This window comes from Sinocyclocheilus anshuiensis, unplaced genomic scaffold (genome assembly GCF_001515605.1).
Source record: "Sinocyclocheilus anshuiensis isolate Anshui unplaced genomic scaffold, SAMN03320099.WGS_v1.1 scaffold211, whole genome shotgun sequence".
Classification (NCBI taxonomy): Eukaryota; Metazoa; Chordata; class Actinopteri; order Cypriniformes; family Cyprinidae; genus Sinocyclocheilus; species Sinocyclocheilus anshuiensis.
Window position 1 is genome coordinate 336972 of NW_015548195.1, and position 17916 is coordinate 354887.

A 17916-nucleotide genomic window follows, 5' to 3' on the forward strand; every position below is an offset into this window, starting at 1 on the left:
ATTATGCAGTTGCTAAGGTGTTCTAGGTGGTTGTCACAATGTTGCTATTTAGTTCTCAAGTGTTCTGGGTGGTTGCTATGTGGTTTCTAGGGTGTTCTGGGTGATTGGCAGAATGTTGCTATGTGCTTGCCAGGACATAAGTGATTTCTAATGTTTTCTTGGTAGGTGCCAGGATGTTGCTATGCAGTTGCTAGGGCGTTCTGGGCGGTTGTCAAAATGTTGTTATAAGGGTTCTAAATTGTTCTGGGTAGTTGACAGGACATTCCTATGCAACTGCTTAAGTGTTTTTTTGGGTGGTTGCCAGGATGTTGCTAGGGTGCTCTGGGTGGTGCCAGGAGAGTTGCTTGAGAGTTCTTGGTAGTTGTTAGGATGCTCCTATGTGGTTTATAGAGGTTTCTGAGTAGTTGACAGAACATTTCTATGCAACTGTTTGAGCGCTCTGGATGGTTGGCAAGATGTTGCTATGCAGTTTTTCGAGTGCTCAGAGTGGCTGCCAAGAAGCTGCTATGCAACTGTTAGGTTATCCTGAGTAGTTGACAGGACATATTTATGTAATTCCCCAAGTGTTCTGGGTGATTGCCAGGATGTTGCTATGTGGCTAATAGGTGCTCTGGGTGGTTGCCAGGAATTTGCTATTCGGTTGCTAGGGTGTTCTGGATAGTTGCCAGGATATTACTATGCGATTACTTGAGTTTTCTAAGTAATTGCCAGGACGTTGCTATGTCTTTGTGCGCGACATTACTATGTGATTGCTTGAGGGTTTTGGCTGTTTGACCATGTGGCTGCTAGGGTGTTGTGGGCAGTTGGCAGAAGGTTGCTATGTTGCTGCTAGGCTGTTCTGCCAGGATGTTGCTATGTGATTGCTCAAGTGTTCTGGATGGTTGTATGAATGTTGTCTACAAAACATAATTTATAGAAGCAAACAAACTGTGTTTGATCAGAGCAACAGACAGCGCTTCACCTCTGTGTTGTAGTCGAAGCATTTGTCAGGGCCTTTCCGATAGCGGGCGGAGTTTAACACCTCACATGGATTCTCTTCTTGAGCTGGAGAATAACAATTAAGGAAACGCCACAAGCGCCGTCTGTCATCTATCCATCATTCAAACACAGATGACAGCTGAAAGAACTATTTCAGGGATAAAAGCAGATCAGTATCTGTTAGTGTTGCTTTGTGAGCAGAGGATTATGGGAAGGAAGGATACACTTTGTTCTGACAGGGAGGAGTTTCTCGATCTCGCAGGAGCTGCAGGGCAGAGTCTCAGCCACCACAAACAACAGGTTCGTGTTTTCTATACGCTTGGCGTGGAACAACCTGACAGAAAGAGAGTTTGTGTTGGGAAAATAGTGCATAAATATGCACAAATCAATTTCACACACACACACACACACCTGGAGCAGTTCCCACAATCCTGCAGCACGTTGAAGGAGTTGGTGGTGTTGGTGAAGTAGAACTGACTGTGAACCGTCACACAGCTGCTGCTCCCTTTAGTGTCCGAACTCTCAGCCCAGACATCTTCTAGAAGACACAATTGTGCATAATGCAATCCCAGAATGTTTACAGCTCATTTATAAATACATTTTATGAAGTATCACTAGAGAATGTCTGATTAAAATGCATTTATTGAGTTTGGAGTATTGGCTCAATAGTTTAGCAGCATGCTAATGTTGTTTGTGTGATTGTGCACTGTTGCATTATGGTTAGAATGCTGTCTTGGAAGGTCCTGCTAAAAAACTACATCTTAAACCAGCCTAAGCTGGTCTCAGCTGGTTAAAGCTGGTCTTCCAGCATGAATAGCTAAAGAGTGGCCTATAAAACCAGAAAAAAACAGCTTGACTGGGTTAAGATGTTGTTTTTAAGGAAGATGTGACAAACCTGTGGTGAACCAGCTACTGTAGATGAGTCCATACAGGAACTGCTGCAGAACAGACCTGAAAGAAACCAGTGACATTACTACATGAGCATCTGAGTCAACGTTATCAGGGCATGAACTGATTTACGAAACCATAGACGTTAGATGTTACACATTTCTGCTGAATGTTGTTCTGACAACCAACAGGGAACATTTTAGCAACATAGTGTAGATATATTTACCACGCCGCTGCTGACGTCCACCAGGCCAGACTGAGAAAATCAGCAATGGAGGGCTGAAGAGAATAAAACATACTTTTAATCTCAAAATACTTCTGCACTTTATGGATTCAAACTGCTGCATCATATATCATTTATATCAGTTTCTCACCACGTAGAATCCTCTGTGCGCGGCTCCCGTGTGGCTGCTGGCCATTGGCTCGCAGGCTGACTGATACTGGAAGGTCTGATGACGGGCGTAGATTGAGTTGTTGTAGAGGGCGAACATCAGGTAGGGGTCGACCTCGCCAAAGAACAAACCCACCTAAGACAGACGCGGACATGAGGACACACAAACTCAGGAAAGCAGATTAACATGAATCGTGATTAATCTCAAGATTTTTTGTGCACTTAACAAAAGCAGGAAAAAATCGGAGCATCCACCTTCTTCCAGTGATCTCTCTGATTGGACATCACCAGGAAACCTCCGTCATCGATCAGGTAACACAACAAATCCTGAAACATAACATCTACATTCAAGACCAGATCAACTGACACGATGTTCTGTTATCATGCAGAGTTTGTGTGTGCAGTTTCTCTCACATCGCTGTTCACTTCACAGTCCATCTCACAGGATCTGGAGGGGCCGCACTGCACAGCACAAACAGGAAGATACGATATCTCACCACACTTCTCACCACTTTTTCTTCCATAATTCCTTTTTTCCCCGAACAATTGTACCTTATGTGCGGCCTGTCTGCTGTCTGATATGTTGCTGGCGAGGATCTTGAACTTGTCGACCCAGGCCTCCAAATCCAGTTTGACGCCGACCACTATAAACAGGAACACAGATGAAAACAGTCAGAGACAGACCAGTTTCTAAAGTGATTTTCACCTCTTGATTGCTGGTTTATCAGAGAGCGAATGACAAAAGCAGCCTATTTGCAGAAACACACCTGCAGGCTTCATGGTTTTGCCCCCGATCACAACCTCCACGGCCGTGGTGACCAAAATCCCCACAGTGCCGTTCTCTGAGATTAACAGATCATCCATAGCTAGGCACAAACATCAGAGACATTAAAACAGTGAAACACTTTCATACAGGGCTGAATATCACACATATTAATGTATAAAGTCAACATGAGATCAAAATAGACTATTTACTTTCTTAAAATATGTTCCTACTTCAGTTTACATAATTTTATGAATTTTTCAATAATGGTTGACCAATATGGGGTGCCTGATATATAATATGAAATGTAATGATCGCAAATAAAAAACAAAAACCCATTTCATTATGGCTGCTGAGATTAGATATTGCTAATATAATACTGTTATTTCATTGTGGGTCCTGCGATTGAAAAATCAGCTCTGTGATAATTCATTACAGGGCTGTAATATTTAGTAATCAGTGCTTATGTTGAAATATTAATTAATCCATGGTGTAATATTAATTTATTAATCTGGAATATTTAGTAATAAATATTGTAATAATTATTAACCAATACTAAAATATATAAATACAGCTGTAATATTTAGTTAGAAATGTAATATTTAGCAATGAATGCTGTAAGATTTAGAAATAAATACTGAAATTCTTATTTATCAATATTTTAATACTTAATTAGTGCTCTAAAAATGAACAATCAATGCTGTAGTATTTAGAAATCAATATTACAATAATTGAAGTAGAGCTGTATTAATTTATTAATCTGGAATATTTAGTAATAAATATTTTAATAATTATTAACAATACTAAAATATATAAATACAGCTGTAATATTTAGTTAGAAATGTAATATTTAGTAAACACTACTGAAATATTTAATCATATTTATTAATCAATACTCCAATGTATTAAATTACAGCTGTAAATTTAGTAATCAATGCTGTAATATTAAGTAATAAATAAAGTAATAATTGAAGAAAAGCTGTAATATTTAGCAATGAATGCTGTAAGATTTAGAAATAAATACTGAAATTCTTATTTATCGATATTTTAATATTTAATTAGCGCTCTATAAATGAGCAATCAATGCTGTAATATTTAGTAATCAATATTACAATAATTGAAGCAGAGCTGAAATATTCCTTAATCAATATTGTAATATTTAATTAGAGCTGTAATATTTAGTAATCAAAGCTCTATTTTTTTGTAATTAATATTGTACTGTTTAATTAGAGCTTAATAATTAGTAATGAATGCTGTGATATTTAACTAGAGCTATTCATTTAGTTAAATGTACAAAGTTTTGAATTTCTGATTTTTAAATGTATTTTACAAAATAAAAATCACATTTATTTTAGATATATTTGCAAATCTTCATTTACATAACAATTACTTACAATTCACTCAAAAACATTTTTTAAAAATGTATAAATATATCCTACATAATGTCATTCGGTATAGTTGTTGGTGAATTTTGCAGTGGACTCGATGCTAATCAGTGACTGATTCGATTATTGTTTGTTTGGGATGAGGACTCACAGGTTCGTGTCGGCGCCCTGAAGATGTAGCCTTTGTTGTCCAGAGTGCGACGGTAGAAGTTTGAGTTCAGAGGTTCGGGATCCTCGTCCCATGATTCAGCAGCTCTGAAACACACACACACACACACATATGCCGATGAAGCTAATTGCAATTGTAATTAAGTGTCCACTAGCCCAGTCAGAAGCTCCGTCACTCACATGTTGGGGTAAACGCGTGTAACGCCTCCATTGGTAGATGCGAACAGCGCCAGGAAGCCATACCTGCAGAGATCAGACTGATCAACATCTCAATCCACTTAATCCAGTAAATCAACAGACTCTGACGGGCCTGATCTTACGTGTTGAGATCCTTGTTCTGCCAAACGCGTGTCGCGAGATTCCACAGGATCCCAGAATCCAAGATCAGATTATGAATGAGACCCTGATCACCTGTGAGCACCATTACAAAACATTCAGTCATCAGCTTCTCACAGTTCACTGATGGATTCATGACTGGAGACAAACGTTTTGCTGAATTCATCTGTGTGAGGCAGCTTCACATTTCAGATGGCGAGAATATAAAATGATTAAATTATTAACATTTTATTATAAGTTCATGATGATTCATTAATTCATTATGCCTGCTGTAATTAGTTTTTGCCAATATAATACTGCTATTTAATTATGGGTGATATAAAAATAATATAAAAATCAGCTCTGTAATATGTAATTATAAGAGATCAAATATTTCACAATCAATACTGCATATTATATTTATTTTTAATTAACATTTAATCGTGACGTCGAGTAATCAATGCTTTAATATTTATTAATACTTAAAGCTGTAATAGTAAGTGATCAATTCTTTAAATTTGATTAATAAATGCTGAAATATTTAATTAGAGCTGTAATAATCACATGATCAATGCTGTAATATTCAATTATTAGCTGTAGTACTTAATAATCAACATTTAAATATTTATTCATCAATATTGTAATGCTGTAATATTTAGTAATGAATGCTGTAATATTTATTAATCAATACTGTAATATATAACTAGAGTTGTAATATTTATGAAAGCTGTAATATTTATCACTATTGTAATATCAAGTAGAACCGTAAATTGAGCAATGAAAGCTAAAATATTTATCAATCAGTATTGGAATATTTTATTAGAAATATAATATTTAGTAACGCATGCTGTAATATTTTTTAATCAATACTGTAATATTTAATTAGAGCTGTAACATTTAATAATAAATGCTGTAATATTTCATCAGAGCTAAAAAATGACTGCTATAATATTTTATTGTAGTTCTGTAATATTTAATAACGAGTAGGCTGTCAAAATGGCTGAAAAACTAAATTCGAATTTTGTACTTAAATATGATAAAAATTCGAATTATATTCGAATTTAATGGCTTTCTAAACATGCGGCTCTCTTGTGCGAGACACGAGTGCAACAGTAATAGATGTCTGTCTAGAAAATGCGTCAAATATGTGTTCTGTGTGAACGGCTTGGTTTCAGTTTTGATGTAAACAAGATCTTCTCCGCATTGATGTTCTCTTTTTCCCTCAATATGTACCAGACCCAGACTGCAGGGGGCGGCACATGAAAACAAACCATGAGTTTAGCATGTTTAACGTCAAACCATACGATCTGAACAGCCGAATCGACTCGTACCTGTAATCAGTGTCGTTAACGGCCGTCCAGCTGTACATACGCGTGACCTCGTCAATGTAGCGCTGCGGGAAAACATTTCATTATCTGACATTTTCATGCAAAAATTGTAACATTTCGTAGGACGTAGCAGAAAATGCACAGATCCCTGTACTATTCGTGCTAAAATGTAGTTTCTAAAATGTATTCAACCTCAGACCATCCAAAGAATTTGTTTCTTCATGAGAACAGATTTGCAGAAATGTAGCTTTACATCACTTGCTCACCAATGGATGCTCTGCAGTGAATGGGTGCCGTCAGAATGAGAGTCTGAACAGCTGAGAAAAACATCACAATAATACACACCACTCCAGTCCATCAGTTAGATTAAAAGTTGCATGTTTGTAATAAACTACTCCATCATTAAGACATTTTTAACTTCAAACCATTGTTTCCAGCTAAAATACGTAGATTATTGTGATGTTTTTATCAGCTGTTTGGACTCTCTTTTTTACGGCACCCATTCACTGCAGAGGATCCATTGGTGAGCAAGTGATGTAATGCTAAATTTCTCCAAATCTGTTCTGATGAAGATACGAACTCATCTACATCGCCAATGTCCTGTGGGTGAGTACATTTTCAACAATTTTTTTTATTTTTGAGTGAAGTATTTCGAATGAGTTTTAACAATGAAATTTATCTAGATGCCAAAATTTTAATGCAAACACGTGAATAAATTCATTTGTGGTATTAAGACGTAGTTTTACGTCAAAACTGGAGTACTAACTTTCTACATACTTAAAAGTATGTACTTTAATATTAACAGTAAAATAATGTGTCTGTAAAGCAGTTATGCAAATTGGGATGCTGCCAATCAGTGACATCATTTGAGGCATCATACACATGTAGATCTGAAGATTGAATCTGTAATTTTGAGCCATTTATAGAAAGTCATGTCCCAGATATCACACATATCCTAGTTTCATCTGACACATTAATGGCACACACACTTGCCTCATCCATTGATTTAATTAGAGTTTTGATTGTCATCTCTCCCGTTCGGCCATCAATCATTTGCCGACGAATCTAAAAGAACCGAAAGCAGATGTTAAAATTAATCCATGAGCTCCTGCTGATTTAAGAGAAATGATCAGACAACTGCTTCAGCCAAATGTCATATTTAACACATGAAGTGAGTGTGCTGGTGCCGCCCACACCGAAAGCAATGATTCATTTGTTATGAACAACAGAGGAAGATGCAAGTTCAACGAGGACAATCAGCACTTTAGGTTAGTAAAGACTGCACCTCCTTTTTGCTGCTGTCTTCTACTTCTGCATCCAGGAAGTCCAGCGTCACGGGCTCTGGCAAATCCTCTTCCTCCAAAACCATAAAAAAACAAAACAAGTTACCTAATATTAAAGTTAACTAAAATAATATACTTAAAAAAAAAATCATTTTATTTCAGCTAGTTTTAATTTAGTTTTCTTTAATTAATTTTAAATTACATTTTTTTTTATTAAATAAAATATTATTTGTATCTTATTTATTTTTATTTGAAAAAAAAATTTAATTAAACAAAAAAACATAAAAATAAAACCAAATAAAAAAAAACATAAGACATGTAAGCACAGCATGTTTAATCAGCACTTTTTTGGGCTACTTCATTTCACCATGATAATATATATATATTTATATATAATTATATATATATATATATATATATAGTATATATAGTAACATATAATATGTTTCTAAAATAACATTGAGACAAACACACAATCATAAGCATGATGAAAATTACTAAACCCATCCTGAACACATCTGGGTCATATTGCATCCCCAAAATAATATGAAATACAAAAATGGACCGTTGTGGCATTATTTCCATGACAAATAAATCATAAAAACACAAATGAGTGTGATTGTGCTGTGATTTCTGATGGAGCAGATGAAGAATCAGTCTCACTCGAGGCTGCAAGTTCGGATGCATCAGCACGTATCCATTTGGGTCGATGGCAAAGATGTATCCGTTTGCTCCCAGCTACACACAGAGAGAAAGAAAAAGAGTCTGTGATGATGTTTTCCTTTTCTACGGAGCCCCGCACATGGCATGCAGGAAAAAAAAGTAGGTTAAATCGTGTGCACGATTTACTATTTCGTTCCCTCGATTTATAAATTGTGCACACGATTTACTATTTCGTTCCCTCGATTTACAAATTGTGCGCACGATTTCCTAATTTGTTCCCTTTGTTCTCTCAATTTATAAATTGTGCGCATGATTTACTAATTTGTTCCCTCGATTTATAAATTGTGCACACGATTTACTATTTCGTTCCCTCGATTTATAAAATTGTGTGCACTATTTACTATTTCGTTCCCTCGATTTATAAAATTGTGCGCACAATTTACTATTTCTTTCCCTCGATTTACAAATTGTGAGCACGATTTACTATTTTGTTCCCTCGATTTACAAATTGTGCGCACGATTTACTATTTCGTTCCCTCGATTTACAAATTGTGCGCGCGATTTACTATTTCGTTCCCTCGATTTATACAATTGTGCGCACGATTTACTATTTCGTTCCCTCGATTTATAAAATTGAGCGCACGATTTACTATTTCGTTCCCTCGATTTATAAAATTTATAAAATTAGCAAATCGAGGGAATGAAATAGTAATCGTGTGCACGTTTTAGTACATCGAGGGAACGAATCAGTAAATCGTGTGCACGATTTATTTATTTTTTCTTGCATGTCATGTGCGGGGCTCCGTACTTTTCTCATTATGAAGGGATAAAAAACTAACATTAATAGTGAGTTTTTCAGTAGCCAGTGACTTATATAATGACAATATACAATGTAAAATCAATGATTGCAAATTAAACATCCAAAAAATTTCATTTTTTTTATACAACATTAACTTAGAAGCCACTCTAAATATCTGACAAAACAGTAAATATGCTTCAACTGTTATAAAGATTTTGGAGCCAACACATTTTTATTGATTAGACAAGCAGTCTATCATTACAAAACTAGAAGTTTTAATAATATATATCAGACACAGATTCCTAAAAAAATCATATTAACCACATTTTAAAAAACATATTGATGATATATGTTTATCATAAAATAACAAATTATAATATAATAAAATCACTTAATCTAAACAAGGTTTTGTAAACCTAGAACAACGAAACTGTCAAGGTAGCTCAGGGTATCAGTCATAGGTTTTTCAGTGTCAATGACCTCACCTTGTATTGTGGCGTGAGTCTCTTCAGCTCATCCAGATGAACATCAACCCCCATCACCCCTAAAATCAGCTGATTCTGAACACACAAACACTGCCGTCAATGATATGAATGAACACAAGAGAGTTCATTGTCAGTGCTGATCCGTCATTGACTGAGCGTCACCTGAGAGTTTCCGTCCACAGTGAGGTTGAACACCGGCATCGTCCCCGTCACCACCAGCCCCAGACCCTGTTAACGAACCACATCACACACACTCTTCAGACTCACGGGGTTTTATGAGGCATCAGAGTATGACGGAATCAGAGCGGGCCGTATGTTTCACACACAGCAGGCGGGTCGAAGCGACTCTCACCAGCGCGTCCTGATAGACGTTGGTCCATTGCACCTGCTTGGCACTTCTTCCTGCCAGAACCATGGGGCGGCCCAACACGTCCAGATATTCCTGCCACACACATTCATTTAAGCATTTTGCCTTTCATTAATACGTTATTTGAGTGTGTATTAGGGCTGAGTGATATGGCAAAAATATAATATATAGACTGATAATTTTTGATAATTTCTAAATGGAATATCTCAGTATTTATGTATTTGCACTGAAATAAAAGAATGTTTTTTTTTCTGTTCACAGGAACCATAGAATGTATACCACGAGACAAAAAACTAAGTAAAATTTTGTTCAAATAATCAAGGCATGCTTTTGTTTTACTAAATGAACATAAGGGATGATGATGTTTAATTTTAATAGAAACAATTATAATTTAATTAATTACATGCACCAATATGACAATACGTACTAATAAACATTAATATTTACCAATATATCTTTTAATAAAACCAGAGACTCCCATCATAACATTTTTGATGCGCACAAATTTTATGAAACAAATCAGTAACAAATCGATTCACTGAGACAAACACTTTGAACGGATTCACTGAAATGAATATGTAAACGTATCAATTCACTGAATTTTATATCATACTTGTGAACTGAGAGACGAGTGAAGTGCATACATTGTAAAAAACAAATCACTTACTAATCAATTCACAGAAATAAAATGATTCACTAAAATAAATAGTGTCAGAATCAGTTTGAAATACACTATTAAAGCATTTGTTGCTCACAATCTTGCGAGTTGTGGGAATGAACATTTTGTGAGTGATGCACATGTCGTATAAAACAAATCAGTTATGAATCGATTCAATGAAACAAAAAAGAATCAAATGTACCAACTCAATGAAATTTTAATCAGTTTGAATCACACTATTTTTTTCTCAAACCTGTGAGTTGTGGGACAACAAACATCTTTGAGTGACATAAGCAGTGGCAGAGCTAGTTTTATACATGGGGAGGCCAAGGCTAATTCAGGGGGTCCATAGACTATGACAGAAAACCAGTTTATAACTCCAATCTGGCATAAAAAAGCATGAATAAATCCCTATGATTTTACTTCACATTTGTCACAAATCCTGTCAATAAACTTCCGTTCACTCACCAACAGAGGTCACTCATCCATCATATTGACTCTCTCACTACACAGACTGTTACACATTACCACGGACTACATTTCCCATCATCCATTGCACTGATTGCACACAGCTGTAACCAATCACACACCCTACATAAGCCATGGACGTGTTCAAGTCATGTCGGAATTCCACAAGGAAGTGCTATCAGTCCAATACTTTTTAATGTTATGATAAATGATATTTTTGATAATTTAGGACCTGGGATAGGTTGTGCACTTTATGCTGATGACGGAGCTATATGGAAGAGAGGACGAAACATGACCCAAGTTCTTTCAAGTATTCAATCTGCTATTAAAAAGGTTGAAAGATGGAGTATAGATTGGAGATTTAAAATATCAGCTAGTAAGTCATGTTATATGATATTTAGTAGAAGAAAAGAAATTCCTAATGATATTGTATTACCAATATATGGCAAACCGCTAGAACAAGTGAAAGAATTCAAATATTTAGGTATCTGGCTGGATAGCAGGTACACTTGGAAAAAACATATAGAAGAAGTGGAGAAAAAGTGTAGGAAAACTTTAAATGTTATGAGGGCAATAGCTGGTAAAGAATGGGGAGCAGAAAGATCTTCAATGATGAAAGTGTATCAAGCTTTGATTAGATCTGTATTTGATTATGACTGCATGATATATGGTGCGGCGTCAGAGACCTTGCTAAAGAAGCTAGATAGAATACAATACAGAGCACTTAGAATGTGTTTAGGAGGGAAATTGATATCAATGTTCCATTAGGTAAAGGGGAAGTTAAAAGTATTACTAAGAGGAATGTTACAAGAGAACGGCAAGAAGTGTGGAATTTCGATTATAAGGGAAGACATTTATATAAAATCAAAAAGCAGGTAGATACTAAAATGATTGTAAGAGGAAGGAATAGGAAGGAAGAGGGGATAATAGCTAGATTAAGACTGGGTCATTCAGGGCTGAATGGTTCATTGTTTTTAATTGGTGTACATGTTAACGGCTTATGTGAATTTTGTGGTGAGAAAGAAACAATTGAGCATGCAATATATGAATGTATAAAGTATAGTGAGGATAGGAAGGAACTAATAGCATATCTAAAGGATAAAGGTAAGAAGAATAAGGATGTGGGATATTTATTGGGATATGAATTTCGTAAGTACAAACGTCCCAGGAGGACTTGAACGCAGCATTCCTATCTCTCACTGCCGAGTATTGTTTAGCGTATATCACTCTTCTAGCGATATCATCGTAATATCATTACGGAGCCATTCCTAGTTCTAGTCTTAGTCTAGCCACTTCGTGTTGCCTTGTTGTCTGTTTCCTGACCTTCTGCCTGTGTTTCTTGGATTAACCATTTGTCTTGCTGTTTCGGACTGTGTTTGCACCTCGCCTGGACTATTGCTCGTGTTATTGGATTACCCTTCTTGTCAAGCCCTCTGGATACTGTTCGCCGATCGAAGACCCACGCTAGCCCTAGGAATATTCTTTGTCTTGCCTGTGATATACCTGTGTTATCTGACCCTTGCCTGTTTATTGACCACACCTTTGTAAATAAAGCCTTGTATTGGGATATGAATTTAATAGTGATAGAACAGGATATAGGATTTTATAAAATTTTTTATATAGCACAGGACTAGATAAAATAATATAATATAAAAGATGTTCTGTTTCGGTTTGGAGTCTAAGGGGTTCAGTGTGGAGGACGGAGGAGCTGAACACGCAGCGTCAACCGATACCTGGACTCTTGATGGCTTCAGAGTTGAGACAGAACAACTAATATAATAAAAGAAAATCCTGATTGCATAATAGCACAGTAGGTGGCGATACGCACAAAGATTGCAACTCGCCATAAAACCAAGAAGAAGTCATGTCGGATAGATCGTATTTACGAGTTGAACGCACATGAACGCCACTACAAAGTCGTTATTACGAGTGGGAAACTCGAAATTTTCTTTAAGCCCCGAGTTTCCGAGTTGGGGGCGTGTCAATTTGCTCTTCATTTTCTATAAGCAGAGTTAACAGACCCTGTTGTATTTTAATATAATTTATTAATAGAAGGTACATCGCCATATTGTGCCGACTAAACTGACTTGAACGCACCTGACGTCGTAATTACGACTTGTCAACTCGTAAGTACAAACGTCCCAGGAGGACTTGAACGCAGCATTCCTATCTCTCACTGCCGAGTATTGTTTAGCGTATATCACTCTTCTAGCGATATCATCGTAATATCATTACGGAGCCATTCCTAGTTCTAGTCTTAGTCTAGCCACTTCGTGTTGCCTTGTTGTCTGTTTCCTGACCTTCTGCCTGTGTTTCTTGGATTAACCCTTTGTCTTGCTGTTTCGGACTGTGTTTGCACCTCGTCTGGACTATTGCTCGTGTTATTGATTACCCCTCTTGTCAAGCCCTCTGGATACTTTTCGCCGATCGAAGACCCATGCTAGCCTTAGGAATATTCTTTGTCTTGCCTGTGATATACCTGTGTTATCTGACCATTGCCTGTTTATTGACCACGCCTTTGTAAATAAAGCCTTGCACATGGATCCGCACGTCTCGCGTCTCGTTCGCCCCGTAACAACATTACCCCACATTAGCTATACAATCCTATACCGTAACTTCAAATCTTAGTCTATTGAAACTTACTTCTCTTATTTCTATTATCTGATTAAGCAGCGGTTGGAGCAAAAGATCTAACATGAACTTATACAGTGAATTTTGTATGTTGTTCAGGATACCTAATACTTCAGCTTACTTCAAACAGGGCTGCCAACATCTGAGTTCAGCCTGGAGTGAGAATTAGGCCTATTGGTGGGAATAATTAACAAGCTTGCAATTAAGTATGTTATTTTTTCTAAATTTTTCTAAACTAAACTATACAGGGAACCATTGTTAAGGTTAAAAGTAACAATTGATTTGTATACAAGTTTATATTAGACCATTTTTATAACAACTTTTTATTTATACTTATTAATTTCAATAAAAAAATAAGAGTAATAATACTAGTAGAAATATAATAAATGTCATTTTTGTACATTTTTCATACTAGTTTACGGAGACTGAATGGATTTTCTGAGGTTATGTGACATTGTTTCAAGCTGCTGTCTTTCCGCGGTTGAGACACTCATTGAGTGATCACATGAGACACTGTACATTCAGAAAGTTGCAGTGTATCTTTCAACATATCCTCGGATGATCATTCATGTTTATTTCATGCTAATTAGAAAGCGCTCCTGCTTCGCTTGAACTAAGGCAAAGCGGGAGCGCATGTGAACCGTCCCACCACTAAAGAGCTCCAAAACTCTATTTATCATTTGAAATTTTTAACAAAACGAACAGAATTTGAATGCTGAGACTTTGTTTCCTATTATGAAAGTGCCAGTGCCCTGGACACCCCTCTGGCTCTGCCACTGCACATATGTTCTACAAAACAAATCAATTACAAATCAATTCAATGAAATAAACACTTTTCCACTGAAATGAATCAAATGTACAAAATAATTTCAATAGTGTGTATTGCTTTGAATCCTACTATTAAAGTGTTTTATTGCTCTCAAATTTGCGAGTCCACAAACATTTTGGAGTGAAGCACATATGCTGATTTACGAATCGATTCACTGAACACGCCAAACTGACTTCAAAAAGTTCAAATGTTGTTTTTGCTTCTGAAATTTGAATCAGTTTGAATCATACTGAAGCGCCTCATATGTGCGATTTGCGAGACACCAAACGATCAAGAAAATAGTTACATTAAAATTGAAAATCAAACGAATGTTCACAATGTTGCTTCATTTTAAATTGCCAGCCATAATATGAAAACTTGCACACATTAATGTGTGTGTGTGTGTGTGTGTAACTCACCTGGGTGTTAATCCTTATAGCACAGATGGAGCGGATCTCAAAATAGTATCCTGCCGAGACAGAGATGTCACATGTAATTTCTGTATAATTCAACATGCATCACCACATAAGTCAACTTGTATCATCACAGTACGGGCAGTGTTTTTTTTTTTTTTTTTTGCGTCTCCTCCAAATGAGCATGTGTCTCACCCTTATTAGCACATGCGATCCACTGCAGCGGAGTGACATCATAATTGTGCTGCCCCACCGAGAACGTGAACACACGGACCTGCAGAGACCATCACATATCCCACAATTACCCCGGCAAATTAGACAGGAAACGAGCGGTTTCGCTGGAGGAAAGGGCTAATTATGAGGAACAAGCACTTCCAGAGGACAACGGCACACCAGAAATAAAAGACGCTCAACAGAGAAAGAAGATATAAATCATATCATGTCATGTGAAATGGTATGGGCGGTGATGATCAGACCGTCTTATTGGGCCAGTTGTACTGCTCAAAGATGTCCTGAGCTCGGTCCTCCCCTCCGTCAGTAAATAACATGATGATTTTATTACAGTTGGCTCGAGGAACATTCGTCTTCTGCAGGAGAACGAGAAACAGAAAGAGAGAAGATTGGAATACTGTGTCCGAAGCAAAGAAATAAATCATCACATTTCTTTAATCAAATGAACTATGTTTTTTGTTTTGACCTTGTTTATATTTATGTACATTATGTACATTATGGTGCAATTCTTAAAATGCAAGTGATTGGGACCCATTTTTGAATGATTTAAATGCAGAAATTTGATGCTTATAATTTTAAGGAAACAAGTTTAAACTTGTGTATTATTTAAGCTGAACAGCTATTTAACTCACGATTTGCCTTGAGGTCATTTTTGAGCTTGGAGAGGTACTGTATATAACATGTCTAAAAATTGCATAGTTTTAGTATGGGAACAAAATTTCGGAAATGTGTTACGAATAACCAAAAAATATATATTTTCCACATTTTTTGAAATAATTTTTCAAGAGACATAATAAAAAAATAGTTACATATTTACGGGATAATTTTGCCCCGGGTATCAACTGAGGCTTTACAAGTGATGTTATGCATATTTGCATGTTATGAATCAGGTACTACATGGTTTTAATATGAAATTATTAAGTTATGGATGTTTTACAAGATTAAATTACACCATGTCAAAACTGACTCAAGAAGTCGAAAAGTTTTATGCATATTTTAAAGGCATTAAATTCTTATTTTTACAGTTGTTTTAGAGTTTATGGTGTTCCGTTATGGCAATGAAGTTGTAAAAATGGATATAACTACACAGAAAAGGTTAGTAAGTGATTTTTCTGCACTAAAATCATGTTAATACTTATATTATGGCTGTACTATTGTATTTGAACAGCATTTTAACATTTACAGATTGGCCCAATTCACTTCCATTGTAAGTTCCTGACTGTAACCTGCTTACTATGCATCAGGTTTTGTCGATTGAGTTGTTGTGTACATTGTGTTCACACTCACATTGAGCAGCTGGTTGAAGGCGAAGTGAAAGCCGGATTTGTAATCGGTGGTTCCTTTGGCCTGCATCTGCTGCACAGCCTCTTTAAAACCACGCCTTTGTAAATAAAGCCTTGCACATGGATCCGCACGTCTCGCGTCTCGTTCGCCCCGTAACAACATTACCCCACATTAGCTATACAATCCTATACCGTAACTTCAAATCTTAGTCTATTGAAACTTACTTCTCTTATTTCTATTATCTGATTAAGCAGCGGTTGGAGCAAAAGATCTAACATGAACTTATACAGTGAATTTTGTATGTTGTTCAGGATACCTAATACTTCAGCTTACTTCAAACAGGGCTGCCAACATCTGAGTTCAGCCTGGAGTGAGAATTAGGCCTATTGGTGGGAATAATTAACAAGCTTGCAATTAAGTATGTTATTTTTTCTAAATTTTTCTAAACTAAACTATACAGGGAACCATTGTTAAGGTTAAAAGTAACAATTGATTTGTATACAAGTTTATATTAGACCATTTTTATAACAACTTTTTATTTATACTTATTAATTTCAATAAAAAAATAAGAGTAATAATACTAGTAGAAATATAATAAATGTCATTTTTGTACATTTTTCATACTAGTTTACGGAGACTGAATGGATTTTCTGAGGTTATGTGACATTGTTTCAAGCTGCTGTCTTTCCGCGGTTGAGACACTCATTGAGTGATCACATGAGACACTGTACATTCAGAAAGTTGCAGTGTATCTTTCAACATATCCTCGGATGATCATTCATGTTTATTTCATGCTAATTAGAAAGCGCTCCTGCTTCGCTTGAACTAAGGCAAAGCGGGAGCGCATGTGAACCGTCCCACCACTAAAGAGCTCCAAAACTCTATTTATCATTTGAAATTTTTAACAAAACGAACAGAATTTGAATGCTGAGACTTTGTTTCCTATTATGAAAGTGCCAGTGCCCTGGACACCCCTCTGGCTCTGCCACTGCACATATGTTCTACAAAACAAATCAATTACAAATCAATTCAATGAAATAAACACTTTTCCACTGAAATGAATCAAATGTACAAAATAATTTCAATAGTGTGTATTGCTTTGAATCCTACTATTAAAGTGTTTTATTGCTCTCAAATTTGCGAGTCCACAAACATTTTGGAGTGAAGCACATATGCTGATTTACGAATCGATTCACTGAACACGCCAAACTGACTTCAAAAAGTTCAAATGTTGTTTTTGCTTCTGAAATTTGAATCAGTTTGAATCATACTGAAGCGCCTCATATGTGCGATTTGCGAGACACCAAACGATCAAGAAAATAGTTACATTAAAATTGAAAATCAAACGAATGTTCACAATGTTGCTTCATTTTAAATTGCCAGCCATAATATGAAAACTTGCACACATTAATGTGTGTGTGTGTGTGTGTGTAACTCACCTGGGTGTTAATCCTTATAGCACAGATGGAGCGGATCTCAAAATAGTATCCTGCCGAGACAGAGATGTCACATGTAATTTCTGTATAATTCAACATGCATCACCACATAAGTCAACTTGTATCATCACAGTACGGGCAGTGTTTTTTTTTTTTTTTTTTTTTTTCCTCCCA

General features: G+C 36.2%; 1 protein-coding gene across 1 annotated transcript in view; it reads right to left on the reverse strand.

Annotated features, from left to right (window-relative positions):
• LOC107653164 (voltage-dependent calcium channel subunit alpha-2/delta-2-like) overlaps nucleotides 1-17916 on the reverse strand; it is a 32506-nt gene that overhangs the window by 1481 nt on the left and 13109 nt on the right. The window contains exons 12-36 of the mRNA XM_016439809.1: nucleotides 16310-16387; nucleotides 15268-15378; nucleotides 14987-15065; nucleotides 14798-14847; nucleotides 9799-9888; nucleotides 9609-9674; nucleotides 9447-9521; nucleotides 8163-8237; nucleotides 7502-7573; nucleotides 7210-7281; nucleotides 6220-6281; nucleotides 6122-6131; nucleotides 4894-5075; nucleotides 4754-4816; nucleotides 4557-4660; nucleotides 3025-3123; nucleotides 2810-2901; nucleotides 2672-2719; nucleotides 2513-2584; nucleotides 2241-2393; nucleotides 2093-2145; nucleotides 1874-1929; nucleotides 1390-1516; nucleotides 1203-1312; nucleotides 962-1044 (exon numbers count right to left, since the gene is read on the reverse strand). Coding sequence (XP_016295295.1) covers nucleotides 962-1044; nucleotides 1203-1312; nucleotides 1390-1516; nucleotides 1874-1929; nucleotides 2093-2145; nucleotides 2241-2393; nucleotides 2513-2584; nucleotides 2672-2719; nucleotides 2810-2901; nucleotides 3025-3123; nucleotides 4557-4660; nucleotides 4754-4816; nucleotides 4894-5075; nucleotides 6122-6131; nucleotides 6220-6281; nucleotides 7210-7281; nucleotides 7502-7573; nucleotides 8163-8237; nucleotides 9447-9521; nucleotides 9609-9674; nucleotides 9799-9888; nucleotides 14798-14847; nucleotides 14987-15065; nucleotides 15268-15378; nucleotides 16310-16387 — 2082 coding nt within the window. The remainder of the gene's footprint in view (nucleotides 1-961; nucleotides 1045-1202; nucleotides 1313-1389; nucleotides 1517-1873; nucleotides 1930-2092; nucleotides 2146-2240; nucleotides 2394-2512; nucleotides 2585-2671; nucleotides 2720-2809; nucleotides 2902-3024; nucleotides 3124-4556; nucleotides 4661-4753; nucleotides 4817-4893; nucleotides 5076-6121; nucleotides 6132-6219; nucleotides 6282-7209; nucleotides 7282-7501; nucleotides 7574-8162; nucleotides 8238-9446; nucleotides 9522-9608; nucleotides 9675-9798; nucleotides 9889-14797; nucleotides 14848-14986; nucleotides 15066-15267; nucleotides 15379-16309; nucleotides 16388-17916) is intronic.